This window comes from Pan paniscus, chromosome 12, assembly GCF_029289425.2.
Source record: "Pan paniscus chromosome 12, NHGRI_mPanPan1-v2.0_pri, whole genome shotgun sequence".
Taxonomy (NCBI): domain Eukaryota; kingdom Metazoa; phylum Chordata; class Mammalia; order Primates; family Hominidae; genus Pan; species Pan paniscus.
The window spans coordinates 34,595,577-34,617,269 of NC_073261.2; the positions used below are offsets into that span (position 1 = coordinate 34,595,577).

Genomic DNA, 21,693 nt, shown 5'->3' on the forward strand with positions numbered 1-21,693 from the left:
GAAGGGCTGGAATGGTATAGTGAAGTGTTCTGAGTCAGTTGGGCTCTGATTGATAAAGAGCTTGGCATGTTTGAAGGACAGCAAGGAAGCCAGAATAGCTGGAGCATAGCAGCAGGGAGACAAGTGCCACAAGATGAGCTGGAGAAAGGCACTGGGAAAGGTTTGTCTTTTAAGTGCTCTGAGAAGCAATTGAAGATTTGAAATAGAATAGTGACTTGCTTGATCACATTTGTACTTTTGAAAAGTTCCTCTGGCTGCTGTGGGGAAAGGCTTGAGTAGATGCAGGGTGGGAGAAGCATAACCAGCAGCAGACTTTTGTAGCAGGTTAGGTGAGAGATGGTGGTGGCCACGAGTGGGCTGCTAGTGGTGGAAGTGACAAGAAGTAGAAGGATCGGAGACAAAACTTGAAGATAAAAAGTCTTGAATTTGCTGATGATTTGCATTGACGAGGTGTTGCGGGAGAGGACTGAAGGAGCAGAGGAGAGTGACAAGGGACTGGATGCCATTTATAATGATGGGGAAGACTGGGATGAAACCGGTTAAGGGAGAAATTTTAAACATGGCAAACTTAAGAGGGGTTTTATGTGAGAAAATGGAAATGCTAAGAAGGAAGTTGAAAATTCTGCTAATTTGGAGATCTTTGATTAAAACTAGAAATAAGAATGTGGGAAGCATCAACTTCCAAGATGCCCTCATTGTAGATAACACCATTTAGGATCTAGGCTCAAGCCCTGGGAAACTCCAGGGCTTTGGAAGTCAAATAGAGGAAGAACACGTACAGGAGATGAAGAAAGATTAGCGAGGAAGTCAGTGAAATATCCACAGGTGGGCTGCTGCCAAATCCAGCAGAACAGTATGCCAGATGTTAGGAGCATGAGTAAAATGAGAAAAGATAAATGGCTTTTGACAACACTTCCCTACTAATAGTAGGGAAGAAGACATAGGTACAGATTCAAGTTGATTTGACATTATGAAAGTGAGGTAATTGACCTGCAGTGGTTGCTGCTCAGTGAAATCAGCATAGTGATTACCTGAGCTAGGTTAGAGATTTGATGGGTAAGAAAGAACACCTGAGGGTAATCCTGGAAAGGAAAAAAAGTGTTTGCTAGAGAGAATGAGTTGGATTGCTGGACTTCAATGTGTGTGGGTTGAGTTTGTGACTTAAAAATGAAACCAGTCTATTGCTTGTGTGGCTTTTCCAAAATACTGTTATTCCATTACCTATCTCTTACCCCAAGAGTAGTCACATTCTTATTTCTGGTTATTTTAATTCCTGGTGGTATTTTTATGTGATTAATGAGATAGTACTTGTTAATTTGATGATATTCTAGAAACCTGGTAAGTACTATGTACCTTGTCTTAAGTTTTGGTTACTTGATTGGTAAAATTATGCATGCACCATTGAATTACCTAATTCAAAATATATTCTTTTATTGTTTGACATTTGTCTTGTTTTTCTTTAAAATGTTATCTTTGTGGAGTAAACATTTTTCTTTATGCTGTTTAGCATCTTCAGATTAGTTCAGCGTATTGCTGAATGTGGTTGTTTGGAAGTAAAATGCTTTAGTTTTAGTTATATAGATTTTAATAAGATACTACTTTCTATATAATTTATCAGGTACTTTAGGCATTTTAATTTGCAAATTTAGGACAATTTGCTTTAACGTTTCTTCACTTTTGTCCATTGGATGTAATTTCCATAAAGTATTTATTTCCCTAAGTAAAAACCGAAACCAAACCGACAACTAATGGTCACTGAAGAAAGAGTGATTAAATGCTAAGATTATAATGGTATTTGCATTTTAATGTTACCAGCTCTCTACGGTGTAAAGTTTATGCATTTATCGATTGCTTATGTTTCTCATTGCATTCTTTGGCCTACTGGTTTTGGTTGTTTATAGCTATAGAATATAGAATTCCTTATGGTTATCCATTTCTCCTTTTAAGTAGAGTGATAGTTGTTAGAAGTAAAATAACCCCCCAATACTTTCTTCTAGTGTTAATTCTTAAAGTGTGATTGACTTTTATTTACTTTTTGGTGCAGTAATTGCAGTTCATGAGTCAATGTTGATGTCATATAAACCTTAATTTTTAATGTTTCATTGTAGTGATGTCTCTGTAGCAGCAAACATTTAAGTTATTTGTTATACTTAAATGTTTAAATCACTGTTAGTGATTAGCTTATTTTGCCTTCCTTGAAGCAATTTGTCCTAAATTTCCATATGTTTGCATTTGTTTTTGCTGTTCTAAAATTCCTTAGTTGCTGGCTTTGACCTTTTATGTTGCTGAGTTTTACACATCTATTTTCTCAACTGCCATATCCTAGGAGGCTTGGAGTACCCATAATACAGTGAGCCCACCTTCCTGGTCCCCAGACATTTCAGGAGGTCGGGAAATTTTTAAACCCAGGCAGCTTCCTGGCAGTGCCATTTGGAGCATCAAAGTGGTAAATAAAATTGCATTTACATTCATATATCATTTCTGTCTGATTTGTTTTGCCCTACTGGGTGTAAAGAATTAAATCTTTCTTTTCTAGATTGAGCTTCCAGAAACACTTTTTAAATCTAAAAATTTTAATGTAAAGAAATAATATGCTTGCATTTAAAAATCAAGTATACATTTTTAATACCTCTTTTTATGGTTAATTCCTTTTGTTGTGATTACTACCGGTTTTATGAGGGAGAAGTCCTTGACATGTAGACCAAAAGGTAATTAAGGACCTTTTCATTCATGATATCATAAAACTTTGTTGCTTAGAAAAAAGCAAAAGAAAAAACTCCATTAATTTATTAAGTTCTTATGGAGAAGAAATACCAAAATTGTGGCAGATTTCATTGTCTGTTTAATACCTTAAAATGACAAGGCTTTTTCCCCCATGACATTGGTTGATGGCTGTGCCAGTCCTTGAAGTGAGTTAAGTAGTGTGATGCATTTTGAAGAGAAAAAAATTAATTTGAAAAAGTATTAACTCAAAAGTTAAAATACTTCATTGACTGGAGATGACAGTTTTTCTTCATATTCTATATTTAATATTCTGGAATATGGCTGTTTAATTCAGACTAATCAAGGATTTTAAGGAATTCTAGATTATACTTTATTTTCTTTCATGACTGGAAGAACTATTTTTTTTAACCTCCCTACCTCCCCCTGATATCATCCAAGATATTGAGGTATAAATATACCTCATTTGACAGTTTGATAATATAGACCACAAATTTTTACTTACCTTTTTTCTGGGTCAGCATTTCATGTTTGAGAAAATCACTTGAGAGATTACTGTAGTCTTGATTTTTAATCACTGACTTAATTTTTCAAAAATCTTTTATACCAATTTAATAACAAAACAAACTCGGCTGGGCACAGTGGCTCATGCCTGTAATCCCAGCACTTTGGGAGGCTGAGGGGGCAGATCACTGGAGGTCAGGAGTTCGAGGCCAACCTGGCCAACGTGGTGAAACCCCGTCTCTACTAAAAATACAAAGAGATTTAGCCGTGCGTGGTGGCATGTGCCTGTAATCCCAGCTGCTAGGGAGGCTGAGGCAGGAGAATTGCTTGAACCCAGGAGATGGAGGTTGCAGTGAGCCAAGATCACACCATTGCACTCCAGCCTGGGCAAAGAAGCGAGACTCCATCTCAAAAACAAACAAACAAACAAATAAACAAAAAACCCAAAAAACTAACCTGACCCCATCTATCTGTTGTGCAAAGAAGCTGATGCACTTCTCAAAAGGGATCTCAAGGAGAGCAGGGTAAGAGAAGACAGAAGTGGCAGTTTGAAACTGGGAGCTGGCTGTATTTATTACATCCAAAGGGAAAAAAGCCATTCCCCCCATTCCTTTTGTTCATGTGTTTCTATTTTATGCTTACAGTATCATCATAAATTTTTGATTTGGAAACCATTCTGCTAAATAGGGAATAAGTTCATTTCAAACTATGATAAGGGACATCAGTTGAAGATATGACATATTATTTAACTTATGGTGAGGGAAACACCTAAGTATTTTCTTGAGCATCTGGATAATTTTAAATATACATAATTCATCTACTTAGGTAGGTGCCAGGTTTTTTCAAGGAGTAATTAATTAGTACGAACAAGGGTGAGGGGGCAGGGAACACCATACTCTGGTACTTAATGTCTGAAATTATCAGGGAATTTAACACATTTTCCCATAGGTTTATTTCTTGTGTAAGAAGTCAGATAAATTATTTCCATTTCAAGTATTTATTATTCAGATTATTTAAAGCAAAGCTTTCACAAAGCCTTTTGTCAGCTTTCCTGTAATCCTCAAATAATTTTTCCTGGCTGGACGCTTTGGCTTACTCCTGTAATCCTGGCACTTTGGGAGGCAGAAGCAGGAGGATCACTTGAGCCCAAGAGTTCTAGGCTGCAGTGAGCTGTGATCACTGCACTCCAACCTGAGTGATGGATCAAGTTCTTGTCTCAAAAATAAAAGTAATAACAATAATAAAAAATTTTCCTCTAAATACAATGGTGAATGAGGTAGAAATGTTGAGTTCATAAGAGAATTGTTGAATAGTGAAGGAAACTGACTTAATTTTAATGACAAGAAGAATACTGTTACACACTAGCAAAAATGAACTTTCATGCTGATGTAGCAGTACAGAATATGCTTCCAACCCAGGGACGCTGGAGCCAGGCTTGCTAGCTAAGCGACCTTGGACAAGTTACTTAACCATTTTATTCCTCAGCACACTCATCTCAAATGAGGATAATAAAACCTACTATATGGGATTGTTGAGAGTAAAAAATACTTAGATTAGTACATAGTAAGTACTCAATAGATGTTAGCTATTACTGTAATCACCGCGAGACCAGTTAATGAGAGAGTTCTTCCTTATCCTTACTCTATATCGAATACAATTTGTTGCACTTCGAAATATCTGGATAAGGCTATAGTTGTTGTCGTCACCGAGAATGTAGGAGTGGCAAAGAGAAAAATCCTGCAAAGGCTTGCTGATAGCGTTCACAGTGACAGCCCGAAAGTATGATTCTAAGGTTGTAAGCATTTTATTAGAATTTTAAGTTGTGGAATATACTTTTAAAGATAAAAATAATAAGCCAGGTCTCTTAATACTTATCTAAAAAAGTGTTTGTATAACATTTAATAAAATGTTTTATCTCAGTGGCATTTGGATTTAAAAATTATTTTGGGCTGTCACAGAATGTTGACTTTTCCTAATCTGTTACATAGGGCCATGGGTCTGGATTTCCAGGAAAGCGGAGACCTCGAGGTGCAGGACTGTCGGGGCGAGGTGGCCGAGGCAGGTCAAAGCTGAAAAGTGGAATCGGAGCTGTTGTATTGCCTGGGGTGAGGCTTGCTTCATGTATATTTTCTCTAATCTAAATGTCAGTTAATGATGAAAATCTCATAGCAAGTTATTTTGAACTTAAAAGTCATATAAATAGGTCAAAATGTTTATTTTACTGTCCTACTTTGCTTTTTTTTTTTTTGAGCCTCTGGTTACGTTTTCTTGTATATTTACTTTCTCATCCTGTCTCTTTTCTTACCTTCCTCTTTGACTCCTTATCTTTCTATGCCAACCCTCTCTAAAAAGTCAGTATGTAATATAGTTGCTCTTTTATTTAAAAAATTTTAAGATTGATATTTGCTTACTATCATGTTATGAGGCTTTATTTCTATGTGTATTACAAATATATTTGTTAACTACTAGCAAATATTTTATGTAATAACTTCGCTATTTTATTAAAATCCTGTTTTTAAAATTCTGAAATGTCATTTTAAGTATAGGAGACAGGTGAAATTGTTCGAGTTTACTACTAAACCAGGAATAAGGAAGCTTAGATTCTCGTCCTTTTTTCAAAAAGAAAAATTTTAAAACCAGGCTTATTGAGGTATAGTTGATATAAGCTATATTTGACATGTACAATTCCATAAGCTTTGATATATACATATACACCCTTGAAAACGATACCACAATCATGATAGTGAATATATTCATCTCCCAACGTTTCCTCATGTCCCTCTGTAATTTTCTGCATTCCCCCTGCCATCCATCCTTGTCCCCAAGATTAGTTTGCATTTTCTAGAGTTGTATATAAGTGGAATAATACAGAACTGTGTGCTTTTGGGACTGATTTATTTCAGCACAATTATTTAGAGATTAATCTATGCTGTTGTACTTGTTAACAGTGTACTTCCTTTTCTTGCTGAGTATTAATAAAACTGTGGATGCACCACGGTTGTAGACCTGTGCACTTTTTTTTCTTCTTTTTTTTTTTTTTTTTTTTTTCTGAGACAGGTTCTTGTTCTAATTCCTGGCTGGAGTGCAGTGGTGCGATCATAGCTAACTCCAGCTTTGACCTCCCACCTCTGTCTCCCAAGTAGCTGGGACCATAGCTGTGTGCCAACACACCCAACTACTTTTTTAAAATTTTTAATAGAGACAGCATCTCACTATGTTGTCCAGGCTGGTCTCGAACTTCTGAGCTCAAGCAATTTTCCCACCTTGGCTTCCCAAAATGCTGGGATTACAGGCGTGAGTCACCATGCCCCAGCCTGTAGTCTTACACTCTTGTAATGTCTTCATCTGGTTTTGGTATCAGCATAACTCCAGCTTCAAAGAATGAATCAGAAAGTATATTCTCATCTTCAGTTTTCTGGAAAAGTTGTGTAGTAGTGGAAATGTATCTTCTTATATTATACATGAATTTATTAGTGAAACCATCTTGGCCTGAAATTTTCTTTGTGGGGGGTTTTTGTTGTGTTTTCTTTTTTTTTTCTTTCTTTCTTTTGAGATGGAGTTTCGCTCTTGTTGCCTAGGCTGGAGTGCAATGGCACAATCTCAGCTCATGCAACCACTGCCTCCCAGGTTCAAGTGATTCCTCTGCCTCAGCCCCCTGGGTAGCTGGGATTACATGTGCCTGCCACCATGCCTGGCTAATTTTTTTTTTTTTTGTATTTTTAGTAGAGACAGTTTTTCACCATGTTGGCCAGGCTGGTCTCGAACTCCTGACCTCATGTGATCCACCTGCCTTGGCCTCCCAAAGTGTTGGGATTACAGGCGTGAGCCACCATGCCCAGGCTGGAGTGCAGTGGCATGATCTCTGCTCACTACAGCCTCCACCTCCCAGGTTCAAGCAATTCTCCTGCCTCAGCCTTCTGAGTAGCTGGGATTACTGGCATGCACCAACATGCCTAGCTAATTTTTGTGTTTTGGGTAGAGATGGGGTTTCGCCATGTTGGCCAGGCTGGTCTCGAACTCCTGACCTCAGGTGATCCATCTCCCAAAGTGCTGGGATTATGGGATGAGCCACTGGTGCCCAGCCTGTGGGACAGTTTTTAACAACAAATTTTATTTCTTTAATAGGTACCTATTTAGGTTATCTGTCTCTCCTTGCATAAATTTGCACCTTTCAAGAAATTTGTTCATTTTGTCTATCTTGACAAATTAAAGGAATGGAGTTGATCATAATGTTTCTTATTATTTTAATACCTGTAGAATCTGTAGTGATTTCACCTTCCTCATTCTTGATACTAATAATTTGTATCTTGTCTTATTTTTTTCCTGATCAGTCTGGCTAGAGATTTATCAATCTTATTGATCTTCTTGAGTCAGCCTTTGTTTTCATGGACTTTTCTCTATTTTCTTTCCCCTTTCTGTTTTATTGATTTATATTCTCATCTTTATTTTTTCCTATCTTCTCACTTTGAGTTTAATTTGATCTTCTTTTTTTGTTTACTCTTACGTGTCCCTACTTGGAAGGGACACTTGTGAAGTTTAGGTCAGAGCTTTCTATTCTCCTTGGCTTATATCTGTGGTCTAGGAAAATGAAATTTCTATCACCTTCTGGATAAATCACACTATTATCTATGCAGGCAACAATAGCACATATTTTCTCAAAGATTACCTTTGCCCTCAAGTTAGGTTTTATTTTTCTAGCAGTCTAAAGGTCATGAAATAAATTATAAAATAAAAACAGTGGGTCTTCAAGCTAGATGATACTGTTTTCTTTCTTGCATGGACAATTATTTTAAAATATTTTGGTTTTTCTGCACTTACTATTTAAATATGACTCCCCACCCCCACTTGAATCTAGGGACATTGTAGTTTTCTACTGCAGACTTTGTTTCTGGTTTATACTGGGAATATATTGTTTGTCATTTTCAGTGAAAGCATCCACTGGTTAAATTTACTTTTAAAAATAATAATGGATCTTTACAATTTCTTTGAGCTGCTCAGTGTGTATAATGTGTTGAATTTTCTGTTAGTGGTTGGGAGGTAGAAATAGATACTTTATCTCTATTTTAGCCATTTCCATAATTATATATCTCAATAGCCTTGTCAATGCATCATTAGTCCTATGACTGAATTAATGATTACTTTTAGTAGTCACTTAATTTCTTACTAGTGATGATGATTCTACTTTTGTGAATCATCTTGGATGATTCTCTAAAATCTTAGAAAGCTAATTTTGTTAATGCTATGCATATAACACATCAATACATTTTCTCTATTAAAAAAATTAAAGCATTATAGGTAGATCAGAATTTACCATTACTAACTCCTCAGTCCTCCTTATTTCCCTGTTACCAGTTTGGTATATTTATATATTAGGTTGATCCATATGAAATTGCCAATATTATTTCTGAACTGATGAAAAGCAGCAATTTCTTATGATTCAACCTATTATATGTGCCCATAGACTACATATAATGACTTTGCATGTTTTTATATTATAGTGCTATACCTCAAATACTGTTCTGCAATTTATTTTTTCACTCAACAACGTCTTTTGATAATTTCTTTCATGGCAGTCTATACAAGTTTCTACCTCCCTACTTTTAAAATGTTGCGTAATTTTCTAATGTTTGGATTTGTCATGGCTTCACTTACTCCCTAATGATGAATATTGGCATTATTAACACTTGTAGTCATTAGGGTTCATAAGACTATAAATTGCTCTTATAAAGCATTAGTACTATCCATTAAAACTGCTTTTAGGCTGGGCACGGTGGCTCATGCCTGTAATCCCAGCACTACAGGAGGCCGAGGTGGGTGGATCATGAGGTCTGGAGATCGAGACCATCCTGGCTAACATGGTGAAACCCCATCTCTACTAAAAATACAAAAAATTAGCTGGGCATGGTGGCAGGCGCTTGTAGTCCCAGCTACTCGGGAGGCTGAGGCAGGAGAATGCCGTGAACCTGGGAGACAGAGCTTGCAGTGAGCTGAGATTGTGCCACTGCACTCCAGCCTGGGTGACATAGCAAGACTCCATCTCAAAAACAAACAAACAAACAAACAAAACAAACAAAAAACTGCTTTTAAATGTATTTGTATTGAAAAATACTGAGATGTAGTCCTTCTATTTAGTTAACCAACCAACCTTCCTTCTTTCCTCTTTTTTTTTTTTTTTTTCTGAGACAGGGTCTCCCTCTGTCACCCAGGCTGGAGTGCAGTGGCGTAATCTTGGCTCGCTGAAACCTCTGCCTCCTGGGTTCAAGTGATTCTCCTGCCTCAGCCTCCTGAGTAGCTGAGACTACAGGCGTGTGCCACCATGCTCGGCTGTTTTTTGTATTTTTGGTAGAGACAGGATTTCACCATGTTGCCCAGGCTGGTCTCGAACTCCTGAGCTCAAGCGATCCACACACTTTAGCCTCCCAAAGTGCTAAGATTATAGGCATGAGCCACCACACCCAACTGGTTAATCTTTCAGTTGTTCCTCAAGAAAAGTAATTCAGTTGTGTTTCAACTCTGTCTTTCCAGGCTTCGGTTGTAAGCTTTTTAAAGAAAGAGGATTGTATTTTATGATTTTGGCAGTGCCCTCCTTGTCTTCTTCTACAACTTCTAGTTCAGAGCTTTATTTTGTTTCATAATCACTCTAGAAATTATTAACAAACCAGTGGCTACTTAGTTGATTTAGTCAAATAGAACTAAGTCCAGACTGAACAATATTGGTTGATAATCATTTGGCTGATACTGAAATTTGGATGTTATTCAAAATAATATTCTAAAGCGGTGCTAATAGAAATATAATGAGAACCACATATGCAATTTAAAACTTCCTAGTAGCCACATTAAAAAGTTACAGTGAGCTGGGTGCAGTGGATCATTTGAGGTCAGGAGTTAAGAGACCAGCCTGACCAATATGGTGAAACCCCGTCTCTACTAAAAATACAGAAATTAGCTGGGCATGGTGGTGGACAACTGTAATCCCAGCTACTTGGGAGGCTGAGTCAGGGAGAACAGCTTGAACCAGGAGGCAGAGGTTGCAACGAGCCGAGATCGCGCCATTACACTCCAGCCTGGTCAACAAGAGTGAAACTCCTCTCGAAACAAAATAAAGGTTATAGTGAACAGGTGAAATTAATTTTAATGCCTTCCATTTTGACCGATATATCTAAAATATTACCATTTCAACATGTAATATGTAATTATGTGCTGTATTTTATGTTTGCAGAACATCTCAGTTCAGACTAACTACATTGCAGATCCCAAGTGTGTGTCATTAAAATAGTGATAGATTTGTGTGTGTACATACCTATAATATTATCATTTATAGTTTCTTGATTAGAATTCTGCATAATCAAGTCTATAGACCTAAGACAGGTTTATTATATTTTCTCATTACTTCTTGGTCTAAAGGAATTCTACCTCTAAAGAGAGAATGAGTTGAATAATAAAATGTCATGACTCCATTTTGCTGTAGTATCTTAGCATTAATATTTGGAATTGTTATTCTAGACCTTAGCAAAAATATATGTTTTGATTATGAATTTTCTGAAGCTTTCCAGTTAAGTGTAAAACAAGTGAAAAATATAACTTCGTATTTTGTGTATTTTGCTTTTTATAGGTGTCTACTGCAGATATTTCATCAAATAAGGATGATGAAGAAAACTCTGTGCTCGATATGGTTGTGTTGTTTTCTAGCAGTGACAAGTTCACTTTGAATCAGGTTTGAACTTGACAATTTACTGTCTTCCTCATTGAATTCCTCCTTGCACATTTCTGCTTTATCTCATATACACAGAAGTGATCCAATATTTAGCTATAGAGCTATATTAGTTAAGAAGGTATTTTTAAAGTAAAATTTATAGGTTTTTAGCTTAGTCTCCATTTAAAATATGTTCTGTTTTCTTAACTTCAGGATATATGTGTAGTTTGTAGCAGTTTTGGCCAAGGAGCAGAAGGAAGATTACTTGCCTGTTCTCAGTGTGGTCAGTGTTACCATCCATACTGTGTCAGTATTAAGGTAAACATCCTTAAACTGAGTTAACAAATATGTATTGAATTTTTATTTGGTTTTAGTAGTAACATGAGCTCCCAGTTCTCACAATTAAGTATTATGATTATTAAACATATGTGACAGTATTTAAGTACTTTAAATACTGCTTTTAAGGGTTTCCTATCTCAAGAAATTTGCTCCTCTATAAATCTTATATTGTACTAATATCCTGCTTTTGTCTTGAAAAAGTAAAACATAAAAATATATGCATTTAATTTAAAAGACAATTTATACTATTCACAAAGATTTTAGGTTTAGCTGATTCATTTTGTCTGTTGATTTATAAAGCTGAGAACTGGAGTATTTAGTAAAAAATTATTAGCCCATTCTGTTCTTTCCCACATTCTCTCTCCTCTGTGCTCACTCATATACAAAATGACATTTTCTCCTTATAGCCAAAAGAAAGAAAACAAGTGTCATATTTAATGCAGTTGGTAATAATCGAGAGTCAGCACTGCTCACTTTCAAGCATTTCAGGATAGAGGCTTTCTGGGGAACCTCTTAAGTGGTATCGTGTGCTTGGTTTTAAATATGGACAGGTCTCAATACTTCACTAGTTGTATCTAAGGTTCTTGGTTTTTTCTTTTTAAGAACTCAGTCTTAATAAAACTTACATATTTGAATAAAGTGTCATGGCCACTGGAAGCAAGCATGGAGGTATAGCTGTACAGCAGAGGTCTTAAACTGTATACTCCACAAGGAAATCTTTTCTAGTATTGCCATACCATGTAATATAAATACTAACCTCAGTTTCAATAATAGGTTGTGAACCATGAGTGATTTTTATACCATTCTCCCCTGCCCTTCAGACATCACTGTGTTATATCATTTTCAGTAAAATGTCAGTATAGTAAGCAAATCAACATTATCTCCTTCAGAATTCTTTGTTGATAACTACACTAGTATTTATTTTATAGGGTAATACAGGTTTTTGTGAATTTAGGAATCAAAATGAAAGATTGTAATTAATACTATCCAAAATAGAAGACTAGTACGGTTAATTTATGTAGTTTTTAAAAATTAGTTGCTCATGGTATGTGACTGAAAAACACAGAGTATATAAAGCCAATTAAAAATGGAGTTATATATGCATAAAACATGTTTCTTTTCTTCTTTGTACTTTATATTCTGTATAAAAGTAGCTGCTATCATTAGATTTTGTTTTTTAGAATGCTTAATGTTTTGGACCTAAGGAAATTGAATAAGATCCCTTTCAAGATAGTAATGTATTTCTTTTAACCCATCCAACAATTACCGAATTCCCATTTTACAGATGAATATGACTTACATAAGTTAAGACTGGACAATTAGTGCACTATCAGACACCTAGTTATTCCTGTTTTTAAAAATTATGTGTGGTTCCTTTTACATGACACTGTTTTGGACAGTATAGAATACTGCAGTCTCATTGAGAAATACAGCAGTATCTAGAAATATACTAGGGATATGTGAATTGGCTCAGCTTGCATTTTTATTGCAGGAGGCAATTGTTTGTGGATAAGTTTGATACCTCTGAAGCTTCTCTTTAAGCTTGCTGGGGCAAGTCTAGAAAGCCTTCACTCTAAGGTGGATATTTTCAAACTTTATGGTTTTAGAACCTTAACACTCTTTAAAATTACTGGGGATGCCATAGTTTTTGTTCATGAGGATTTTAACTATGGACTATTCAGCATTTTAGAAATTAAAACTGAATACTTGGATATTCAGAGAAGGACTGTGTGGTAGATAGAGCTCCCTCTCCCCTCTCCCCTCCCCCCTCCCCCCTCCCCCCTCCCCCCTCCCCCCCACCCCCCTCCCCCCTCTCCCCTCTCCCCTCTCCCCTCTCCCCTCTTTCCACGGTCTCCCTCTGATGCCGAGCCGAAGCTGGACGGTACTGCTGCCATCTCAGCTCACTGCAACCTCCCTGCCCGATTCTCCTGCTTCAGCCTGCCGAGTGCCTGCGATTGCAGGCGTGCGCCGCCACGCCTGACTGGTTTTCGTATTTTTTTGGTGGAGACGGGGTTTCGATGTGTCGGCTGGGCTGGTCTCCAGCTCCTAACCGCGAGTGATCCGCCAGCCTCGGCCTCCCGAGGTGCCGGGATTGCAGACGGAGTCTCGTTAACTCAGTGCTCAATGGCGCCCAGGCTGGAGTGCAGTGGCGTGATCTCGGCTCGCTACAACCACCTCCCAGCCGCCTGCCTTGGCCTCCCTAAGTGCCGAGATTGCAGCCTCTGCCTGGCAGCCACCCCGTCTGGGAAGTGAGGAGCGTCTCCGCCTGACTGCCCATCGTCTGGGATGTGAGGAGCCCCTCTGCCTGGCTGCCCAGTCTGGAAAGTGAGGAGCGTCTCTGCCCGGCCGCCATCCCATCTAGGAAGTGAGGAGTGCCTCTTCCCGGCCGCCATCACATCTGGGAAGTGAGGAGCGTCTCTGCCCGGTCGCCCATCGTCTGAGATGTGGGGAGCACCTCTGCCCTGCCGCCCCGTCTGGGATGTGAGGAGTGTCTCCGCCTGGCCGCCCTGTCTGAGAAGTGAGGAGACCCTCTGCCTGGCAACCGCCCCGTCTGAGAAGTGAGGAGCACCTCCGCCCGGCAGCCACCCCGTCTGAGAAGTGAGGAGCGTCCTCCCTCCTCGTCTGGGAGGGAGGTGGGGGGGTCAGCCCCCCGCCCGGCCAGCCGCCCCGTCCGGGAGGTGAGGGGCACCTCTGCCCGGCCGCCCCTACCGGGAAGTGAGGAGCCCCTCTGCCCGGCCAGCCGCCTCATCCGGGAGGGAGGTGGGGGGGTCAGCCCCCCGCCTGGCCAGCCGCCCCGTCCGGGAGGCGAGGGGTGCCTCTGCCCGGCCGCCCCTACTGGGAAGTGAGGAGCCCCTCTGCCCGGCCAGCCGCCCCCTCCGGGAGGGAGGTGGGGGGGTCAGCCCCCCTCCCGGCCAGCCGCCCCATCCGGGAGGGAGGTGGGGGGGGTCAGCCCCCCGCCCGGCCAGCCGCCCCGTCCGGGAGGGAGGTGGGGGGATCAGCCCCCCGCCTGGCCAGCCGCCTCGTCCGGGAGGGAGGTGGGGGGATCAGCCCCCTGCCCGGCCAGCCGCCCTGTCCAGGAGGTGGGGGGGGCGCCTCTGCCCGGCCGCCCCTACTGGGAAGTGAGGAGCCCCTCTGCCCGGCCAGCCGCTCTGTCTGGGAGGGAGGTGGGGGGGTCAGCCCCCGGCCCGGCCAGCCGCCCCGTCCGGGAGGGAGGTGGGGGGGTCAGCCCCCCGCCTGGCCAGCCACCCCATCCGGGAGGTGAGGGGCACCTCTGCCCGGCCGCCCCTTCTGGGAAGTGAGGAGCCCCTCTGCCCGGCCAGCCGCCCCGTCTGGGAGGGAGGTGGGGGGGTCAGCCCCCCGCCCGGCCAGCCACCCCGTCCGGGAGGGAGGTGGGGGGTCAGCCCCCCGCCCGGCCAGCTGCCCCGTCCGGGAGGGAGGTGGGGGGGTCAGCCCCCCGCCCAGCCAGCTGCCCCGTCCGGGAGGGAGGTGGGGGGGTCAGCCCCCCGCCCGGCCAGCCGCCCCATCCGGGAGGGAGGTGGGGGGTCAGCCCCCCGCCCGGCCAGCCGCCCCGTCCGGGAGGGAGGTGGGGGGATCAGCCCCCCGCCCGGCCAGCCGCCCTGTCCGGGAGGTGAGGGGCGCCTCTGCCCGGCCGCCCCTACCGGGAAGTGAGGAGCCCCTCTGCCCGGCCAGCCGCCCCCTCCGGGAGGGAGGTGGGGGGGTCAGCCCCCCGCCGGGCCAGCCGCCCCGTCAGGGAAGTGAGGGGCACCTCTGCCCGGCCGCCCCTACTGGGAAGTGAGGAGCCCCTCTGCCCGGCCAGCCGCCCTGTCCGGGAGGGAGGTGGGGGGTCAGCCCCCCACCCGGCCAGCCGCCCCGTCCGGGAGGGAGGTGGGGGGGGTCAGCCCCCCCCCGGCCAGCCGCCCCGTCCGGGAGGTGAGGGGCGCCTCTGCCCGGCCGCCCCTACTGGGAAGTGAGGAGCTCCTCTGCCCGGCCACCACCCCATCTGGGAGGTGTACTCAACAGCTCATTGAGAACGGGCCATGAAGACAATGGCGGTTTTGTGGAATAGAAAGGGGGGAAAGGTGGGGAAAAGATTGAGAAATCGGATGGTTGCTGTGTCTGTGTAGAAAGAGGTAGACATGGGAGACTTTTCATTTTGTTCTGTACTAAGAAAAATTCTTCTGCCTTGGGATCCTGTTGATCTGTGACCTTACCCCCAACCCTGTGCTCTCTGAAACATGTGCTGTATCCACTCAGGGTTGAATGGATTAAGGGCGGTGCAAGATGTGCTTTGTTAAACAGATGCTTGAAGGCAGCATGTTCATTAAGAGTCATCACCACTCCTTAATCTCAAGTACCCAGGGACACAAACACTGCGGAAGGCCGCAGGGTCCTCTGCCTAGGAAAACCAGAGAACTTTGTTCACTTGTTTATCTGCTGACCTTCCCTCCACTATTGTCCTGTGACCCTGCCAAATCCCCCTCTGCGAGAAACACCCAAGAATGATCAATAAAAAAGAAAAAAAAAAAAAAAGAAATTAAAACTAGGAACATTTTGTAACACAAGACTACAGAAGCACAACCTGTACAATGTCAATGTAATATTATGATACAACATGTAGCTTCTATAAACACCACTGTATAATTGTGAATAAATTAAAGTGAAAAAAGGCAAATTAAATCTTAGTATTATTTAAACTTGTTTTAACTTTACAGACCCACTGGGGTTCCCTAGTCCACATTTTGGTAGCTGCAGTCCTAGCATTAGTTTAACCCTATACTTAAGACTTGGCCTTTCTGGGATCACTACTGAATTCTACCCCCTGTTCACCAGTGTCTTTGTACTCTGACTGGTTGTGCTTCACTTGTCTTTGAGCCTTTTGCAAGCTCTGGTAATTGTGCAGCTTACAAATTCCCAGTAGATGTACTTTCCCCTGGTTGTGGGTCTTTGGGCTTCTAGAAGTACGGCTTGGTGTTCCACCAAAGACTTCAGGGGATCCTTTGTAGATTTCTGGAGCTCTTAGTCCTTATTGCTTCTTCATTTTGAGTACTGTGTCCTGCAAATTCCACTGCCTCGCCTTCCCTCACCTCAGCGAGGCCATTGATTGTACTCTGCTGAGGTTCTCCCTCCCTGGGCAGTGTTCTGGAAAATGTTTCTAGGCAGAATATCATAGGACTCCCTGAGTGTTTCCTTCCTCTCAGAGACCACTGTCTCCTTTACTATGTGTTGTCCAATATCTGAAAACAGTTGTTTCATACACTTTGTCCAATTTTCTACTATCTTATGGGAGAACAGGCTGGTCCCATATACTCCATTATCGTTGAAGCATGTATCCGTATTAGATTATAAAACATATCTGTAACAACTTTGGACAGGTACCATGGATGGAATCCTGGATGACATCTTATTTGAAAAAACTTTTAAAACTAAGGCTAAACTGGTTCAACGGAAGAAAAAAATGATAGTACAACCCCAGTACCTAAGTTAAAAGGAAATTTCAAAGACAGAGAAATTGTTGAAGTGTTGAAGTACTAGAAGTCAAGAAACACAAACACTAATGTTTCCATTAGATTTGAGAATAAGAAGGTCTTGACAAGCCTGGCTTAAGCAGTTATGAGTGGATGTGGGTGTAGAGACCAGACTGTAGTGTTTTGAAGAGTGAATATAAGCGGAGAAACTTGAGAGTTTGGTTGTAAAAGGGACCACAGGTATCTGTGAAGAAAACTTAGTGGGAATGAAGAGAAATATTTTTAAAATTCTGCCACTAAACACCTTAGATCTGTCTGCCACTTTGTCTTCAGGTCATTGTTTAAGCCAGGGTCAGGCAGACTGGCCCATAGACTAAATCTGGCCCATTTCCTGTGTTTGCAAATAAACTTTTATTGAAATATGGCCAAGTTCTTTTGTTTACATATATTTGTAGCGGTTTTTGCATTACACTGGCAGAGTTTTTATAAAGTTGCAACAGATCATATGGCCCTCAAAACTTTCTGTTTACTCTCTGGCCCTTTATTGGAAATGTTTGCTGGCTACTGCTCTAAGCCACCCTGATCTTACCCCAGGCCATTTCCTTCATTTGGGCAAATAATATACTAACTTGGTAATCTAAGACAAATTCTTAAAAATCAATAAGCTAATCAAAATAATAAATATACATGTTTAAAAATCAAATGACATTAAAAGCCTCATAATGGGCCAGGTGTGGTGCCTCACACCTGTCATCCCAGCACTTTGGGAGGCCGAGGCGGGTGGATCACTTGAGGGCAGGAGTTCAAGCCAGCCTGGCCAACACAGTAAAACCCCATCTCTACTAAAAATACAAAAATTAGCCAAGTGTGGTGGCTCATTCCTCTAGTCCTAGCTACTCAGGAGGCTGAGCCAGGAGAATTATTTGAACATGGGAACCGGAGGTTGCAGTGAGCTGAGATCACACCACTGCACTCCAGCCCAGGCAACAGAGCAAGACTCCATCTCAAAAAAAAAAAAAAGGCCTTGTAATGAACAACCAACTCTTGTCTTACTCTACCTCCACATCTGAGGGAATCACTTTTAATCTTTTCAGGTCTTTTTTCTTGTGGTTAATGCTATAGCTCTAAATAATCAACTGGTTTACTGCTTTATCAATGCTAGATTTTGTTGACTTTCTGCTATGAATAAATAAATTCTGATTTAGGTCTTAAAATACACCTCCTTCCTTCTCCCAATATAGTTGTATTACTATGTTTAGTTCAATTAATAAGGTGTTGGTTATGACTGAGTAAATATTCACTGCAGATCTAAACAGTATACTATGAGTTTCTTTTGTCTTTCATGGAGTTTTTAATAACAAGAAAGTAATAGTGACTCTCCATTCGTTCTTTGTTTTTGCCTACTATAGAACTATCATATAAGATTATTTTTTAAAGTACTGGTTTTTTCTGGGAGAAGTCCTACCCTCTTTCTAGACATTCCCTTCTCCTGCTCTGATATGTGCCAGTGGCTTCTGGGTGTGTTGTTCTCATCCTTAAACTTCCCTGGCCTGATGTCCTTTGTCGGATCTGTTGATTTATAGATCCCAAGTCTTCCTTTTCTTTGTAATACATCCTCATTCTGTTCCGCATATCTCTAAGTAACTTTATTAGAAGGAGAATGAAGGAGCTGAATTTTGAGTCTTCCTGTGTCTACAACGTATTCTGTCTTCACACATAGTTGCTTGTGTAGCTACGTTGAGAATTGTACTTTGAAAAGTATTTTCCTGTAGAATTGGAAAATTATACTCTTCTAGCATCTGGAGTTGGGAAGTTTTGTGCCATTCTGATGGGTGTTCCTTTGAATTTAACTCTTTTATTTTCTTCTCTGGTAGCTTTTAGGCTTTCATGTACCTCATGATCTGAATTTTTATTCTGTACCCTCATTACTTGCTGTTTCATTATAATGTGGGCACTTGATTGGTTCTGTCTGAGGATCCTAGTCTTTTGAGATCTTTAAGAAGTTCCGCAATCTTAATATTACATGGTGTGGCTTCCTTCAGGAGTTTGTTAGGGATTTGGAGATTCCCAAATATTCTGCTAACTTATACCCTTGAGAGAGGGGAGAATAAACAGAGGAGTGAATGTGAACTTCAGAATTCCTAGCTTCATAGTCTAAATAGAAATCTTCTAAGATCATAAAATGTCCCTAAGAACTCATGCTTTACATTAATTTTTTTGGTATTTTTTCTATGATTCTAAGCATGGAAATGTAGATGGAGATTTTGTTGATGTATTTTCAAATTATGTATCAATAATAGTGAAGCTTACTTGATTTCTTTAAAATCTGGTCACTATATCTATAAATACAGTGGACATTAAATGTACAGCATAAGGTAATTATGTGGACTTTAAAAAGGCATTAAAATATGTGCCATTTTCTATTATTCTGCTCAGTAGGCTCCTAAAAGCGTGTATGAACATGCCCAACCCAGTATTGGGCCTCCGTAGGTGCTCAATAAATGTTAGTTATTGCCCCTTTCTGCTTCTAGGTACATAAGCACCATATTAATTTATATAGTATATTTGATTATGTTAGGTTAATGCATAAATCACATGGATTGGTTGTTTCTTTTACAGATCACTAAAGTGGTTCTTAGCAAAGGTTGGAGGTGTCTTGAGTGCACTGTGTGTGAGGCCTGTGGGAAGGCAACTGACCCAGGAAGACTCCTGCTGTGTGATGATTGTGACATAAGTTATCACACCTACTGCCTAGACCCTCCATTGCAGACAGTTCCCAAAGGAGGCTGGAAGTGCAAATGGTTCTCTAGGGTTTGTTTGCCTTGTTAGTCTTTCAAGTTCAGAGCTTTCTCATACCACTTTAGTTTTTAAAAATTAGCCATACCTATTTAATTGAATAATACACATATTCTATGATAGATACCACTAATCAGAAAAATTTTCACATACACATTAAATCATTTGCCCCATTATGTTCGTATGTAGCTTCCTGAATTACAGTAACTGAATAACTAAGAAAATAAAATTGAGACTTTTCGGGGGGATTTGGATTTCAGGTGTGTTTGGTGCAGACACTGTGGAGCAACATCTGCAGGTCTAAGATGTGAATGGCAGAACAATTACACACAGTGCGCTCCTTGTGCAAGTTTATCTTTCTGTCCAGTCTGCTATTGAAACTATAGAGAAGAAGATCTTATTCTGCAATGAAGACAATGTGATAGGTATTGTGCTATTTTTTCATCTTTTTAAAGCTTTTCTCTTTGAAATGTAGCAAAAAAAAAAAAAAAAAAAAAAAAAAAGGAAAATAGCTTTCCCTTAATCACAAGTTTTAGGTACAGAGCTTTTTGCCTTGTAGATTTTTAGTCACCTAGAAACTTACAGAATTGATTTCCTGTTTTGAATTCTCAACTCCAGACTAAAGTTTTGTTTTGTTTTGTTTTGTTTTGTTTTTAAATTTAGAGACAGAGTCTTGTTCTGTCGCCAGGCTGGAGTGCAGCGGCGCTATCTCGGCTCACTGCAAACTCCACCTCCGCCTCCTGGGTTCAAACGATTCTCCTGCCTCAGCCTCCGGAGTAGCAGGGACTACAGGTGCATGCCACCACGCCCAGCTAATTTTTGTATTTTTAGTAGAGACAGGGTTTCACCATGTTGGCCAGGATGGTCTCCATCTTTTGACCTTGTGATCCGCCCGCCTCAGCCTCCCAAAGTTTTATGATTATAGGCGTGAGCCACTGTGTCCACCCAAGACTGAAGATTTTTAATTTAGGCCTTTTTGAGGGTTTAGGAATCCCTTGAAATTAGATGGAGAATTATTGCCTTCATCTATGCTGTTTCTTATGAAGGGTTTCTGAATCTTTTAATAGATTATAAAAAATATCTAACACTTTCTGTTCTCCTTAAACCACTTTCTCTTAAAGCTCTAGATACTAGATATCTAGGTATTAGATAGCACCTTCTGCCCTCCCTACGTAATTATGTGGAATTTCAAAATCAAGAATGTTTCCTTGCTTTCATTGGTATATTGTTGTACTCTTTAGAAGTTAAGCAGTGAACATATATTGATAGTATTATTTTATCAGTAGTACAGTATTCTTGGGACTCTGGCTACTAATTATCTGTTCCATTGCAAGACAACTTTTTACTTTATTTGCCAATTACCATTCAACATCGCTTTCCATGATATATGTCCACTTCAAGTTAGATGTATTGCCTGGAGCCCATATATGCTAGCACTGCCATTTGCAGTTTTCTGAATACCTTTGTGTTTGCCCTAACTAGCTTCCTTGCTGTCTTTGAAATATTTAATATATGATGATAAAATAATTAGCTTCCTTATGTAATGTGCTTTGCTTCCTCTCTAATAGTTGTTCTCATTCCTTTTTATTTCCTCCTTAGCTCTGTGAAAGTTTTTCTGTTAATAGGGATAGTTAGGAGAAAAGGGCAAGGTAGGAGGAGCATGTGAGGCTTAGGGCTTTTAAGTTTGATGACTCAGTGTTACAGGTTTTAAAAGGTAGCAGTTCTCAGTATATTCCATTTTTTTTAAAAATGTACAAATATGGTCTTTTTAGATGGATGCATGCAGTTCGTCAGAACTTAAATACTGAGGAAGAAGTGGAAAATGTAGCAGACATTGGTTTTGATTGTAACATGTGCAGACCCTATATGCCTGCTCTGATGGTAAGAGAATAATTTAAACTGTGAGTCTGCACTCTTGTACCACTCACTTGCACCTTACTGTCCATAACCAATGAATTAGCTTAGCTCTACTCTATTTTGTCTTTGTGAAACTTACTTTGACAAGTATTTTATGAAAAATATTATTATTGGTTATACATGACTTATCACAACTTGTTATAAAACAATTTACATGAAACAATAAAAAGCATATACTTTAGATGTAAACTATAATTTTGCTTCCAAGGAACATGATCTTGTAGTTATTGACAATATGTTAAAATCCAATGTGTTGAT

At 40.6% G+C, this 21,693-nt stretch overlaps 1 protein-coding gene across 1 annotated transcript; it reads left to right on the forward strand.

Annotated features, from left to right (window-relative positions):
- The first annotated feature begins 2,888 nt into the window (after positions 1-2,888).
- On the forward strand, positions 2,889-20,639 carry LOC130541181 (histone-lysine N-methyltransferase 2C-like). Its single transcript, XM_057301219.1, has 7 exons — positions 2,889-2,909; positions 4,943-5,017; positions 5,214-5,330; positions 10,838-10,939; positions 11,132-11,236; positions 19,342-19,523; positions 19,779-20,639. The coding sequence occupies exons 1-7, from the start codon at positions 2,889-2,891 to the stop codon at positions 19,894-19,896; spliced, it is 720 nt and encodes a 239-aa protein (XP_057157202.1). The 3' UTR covers positions 19,897-20,639.
- The last annotated feature ends 1,054 nt before the right edge of the window (positions 20,640-21,693 follow it).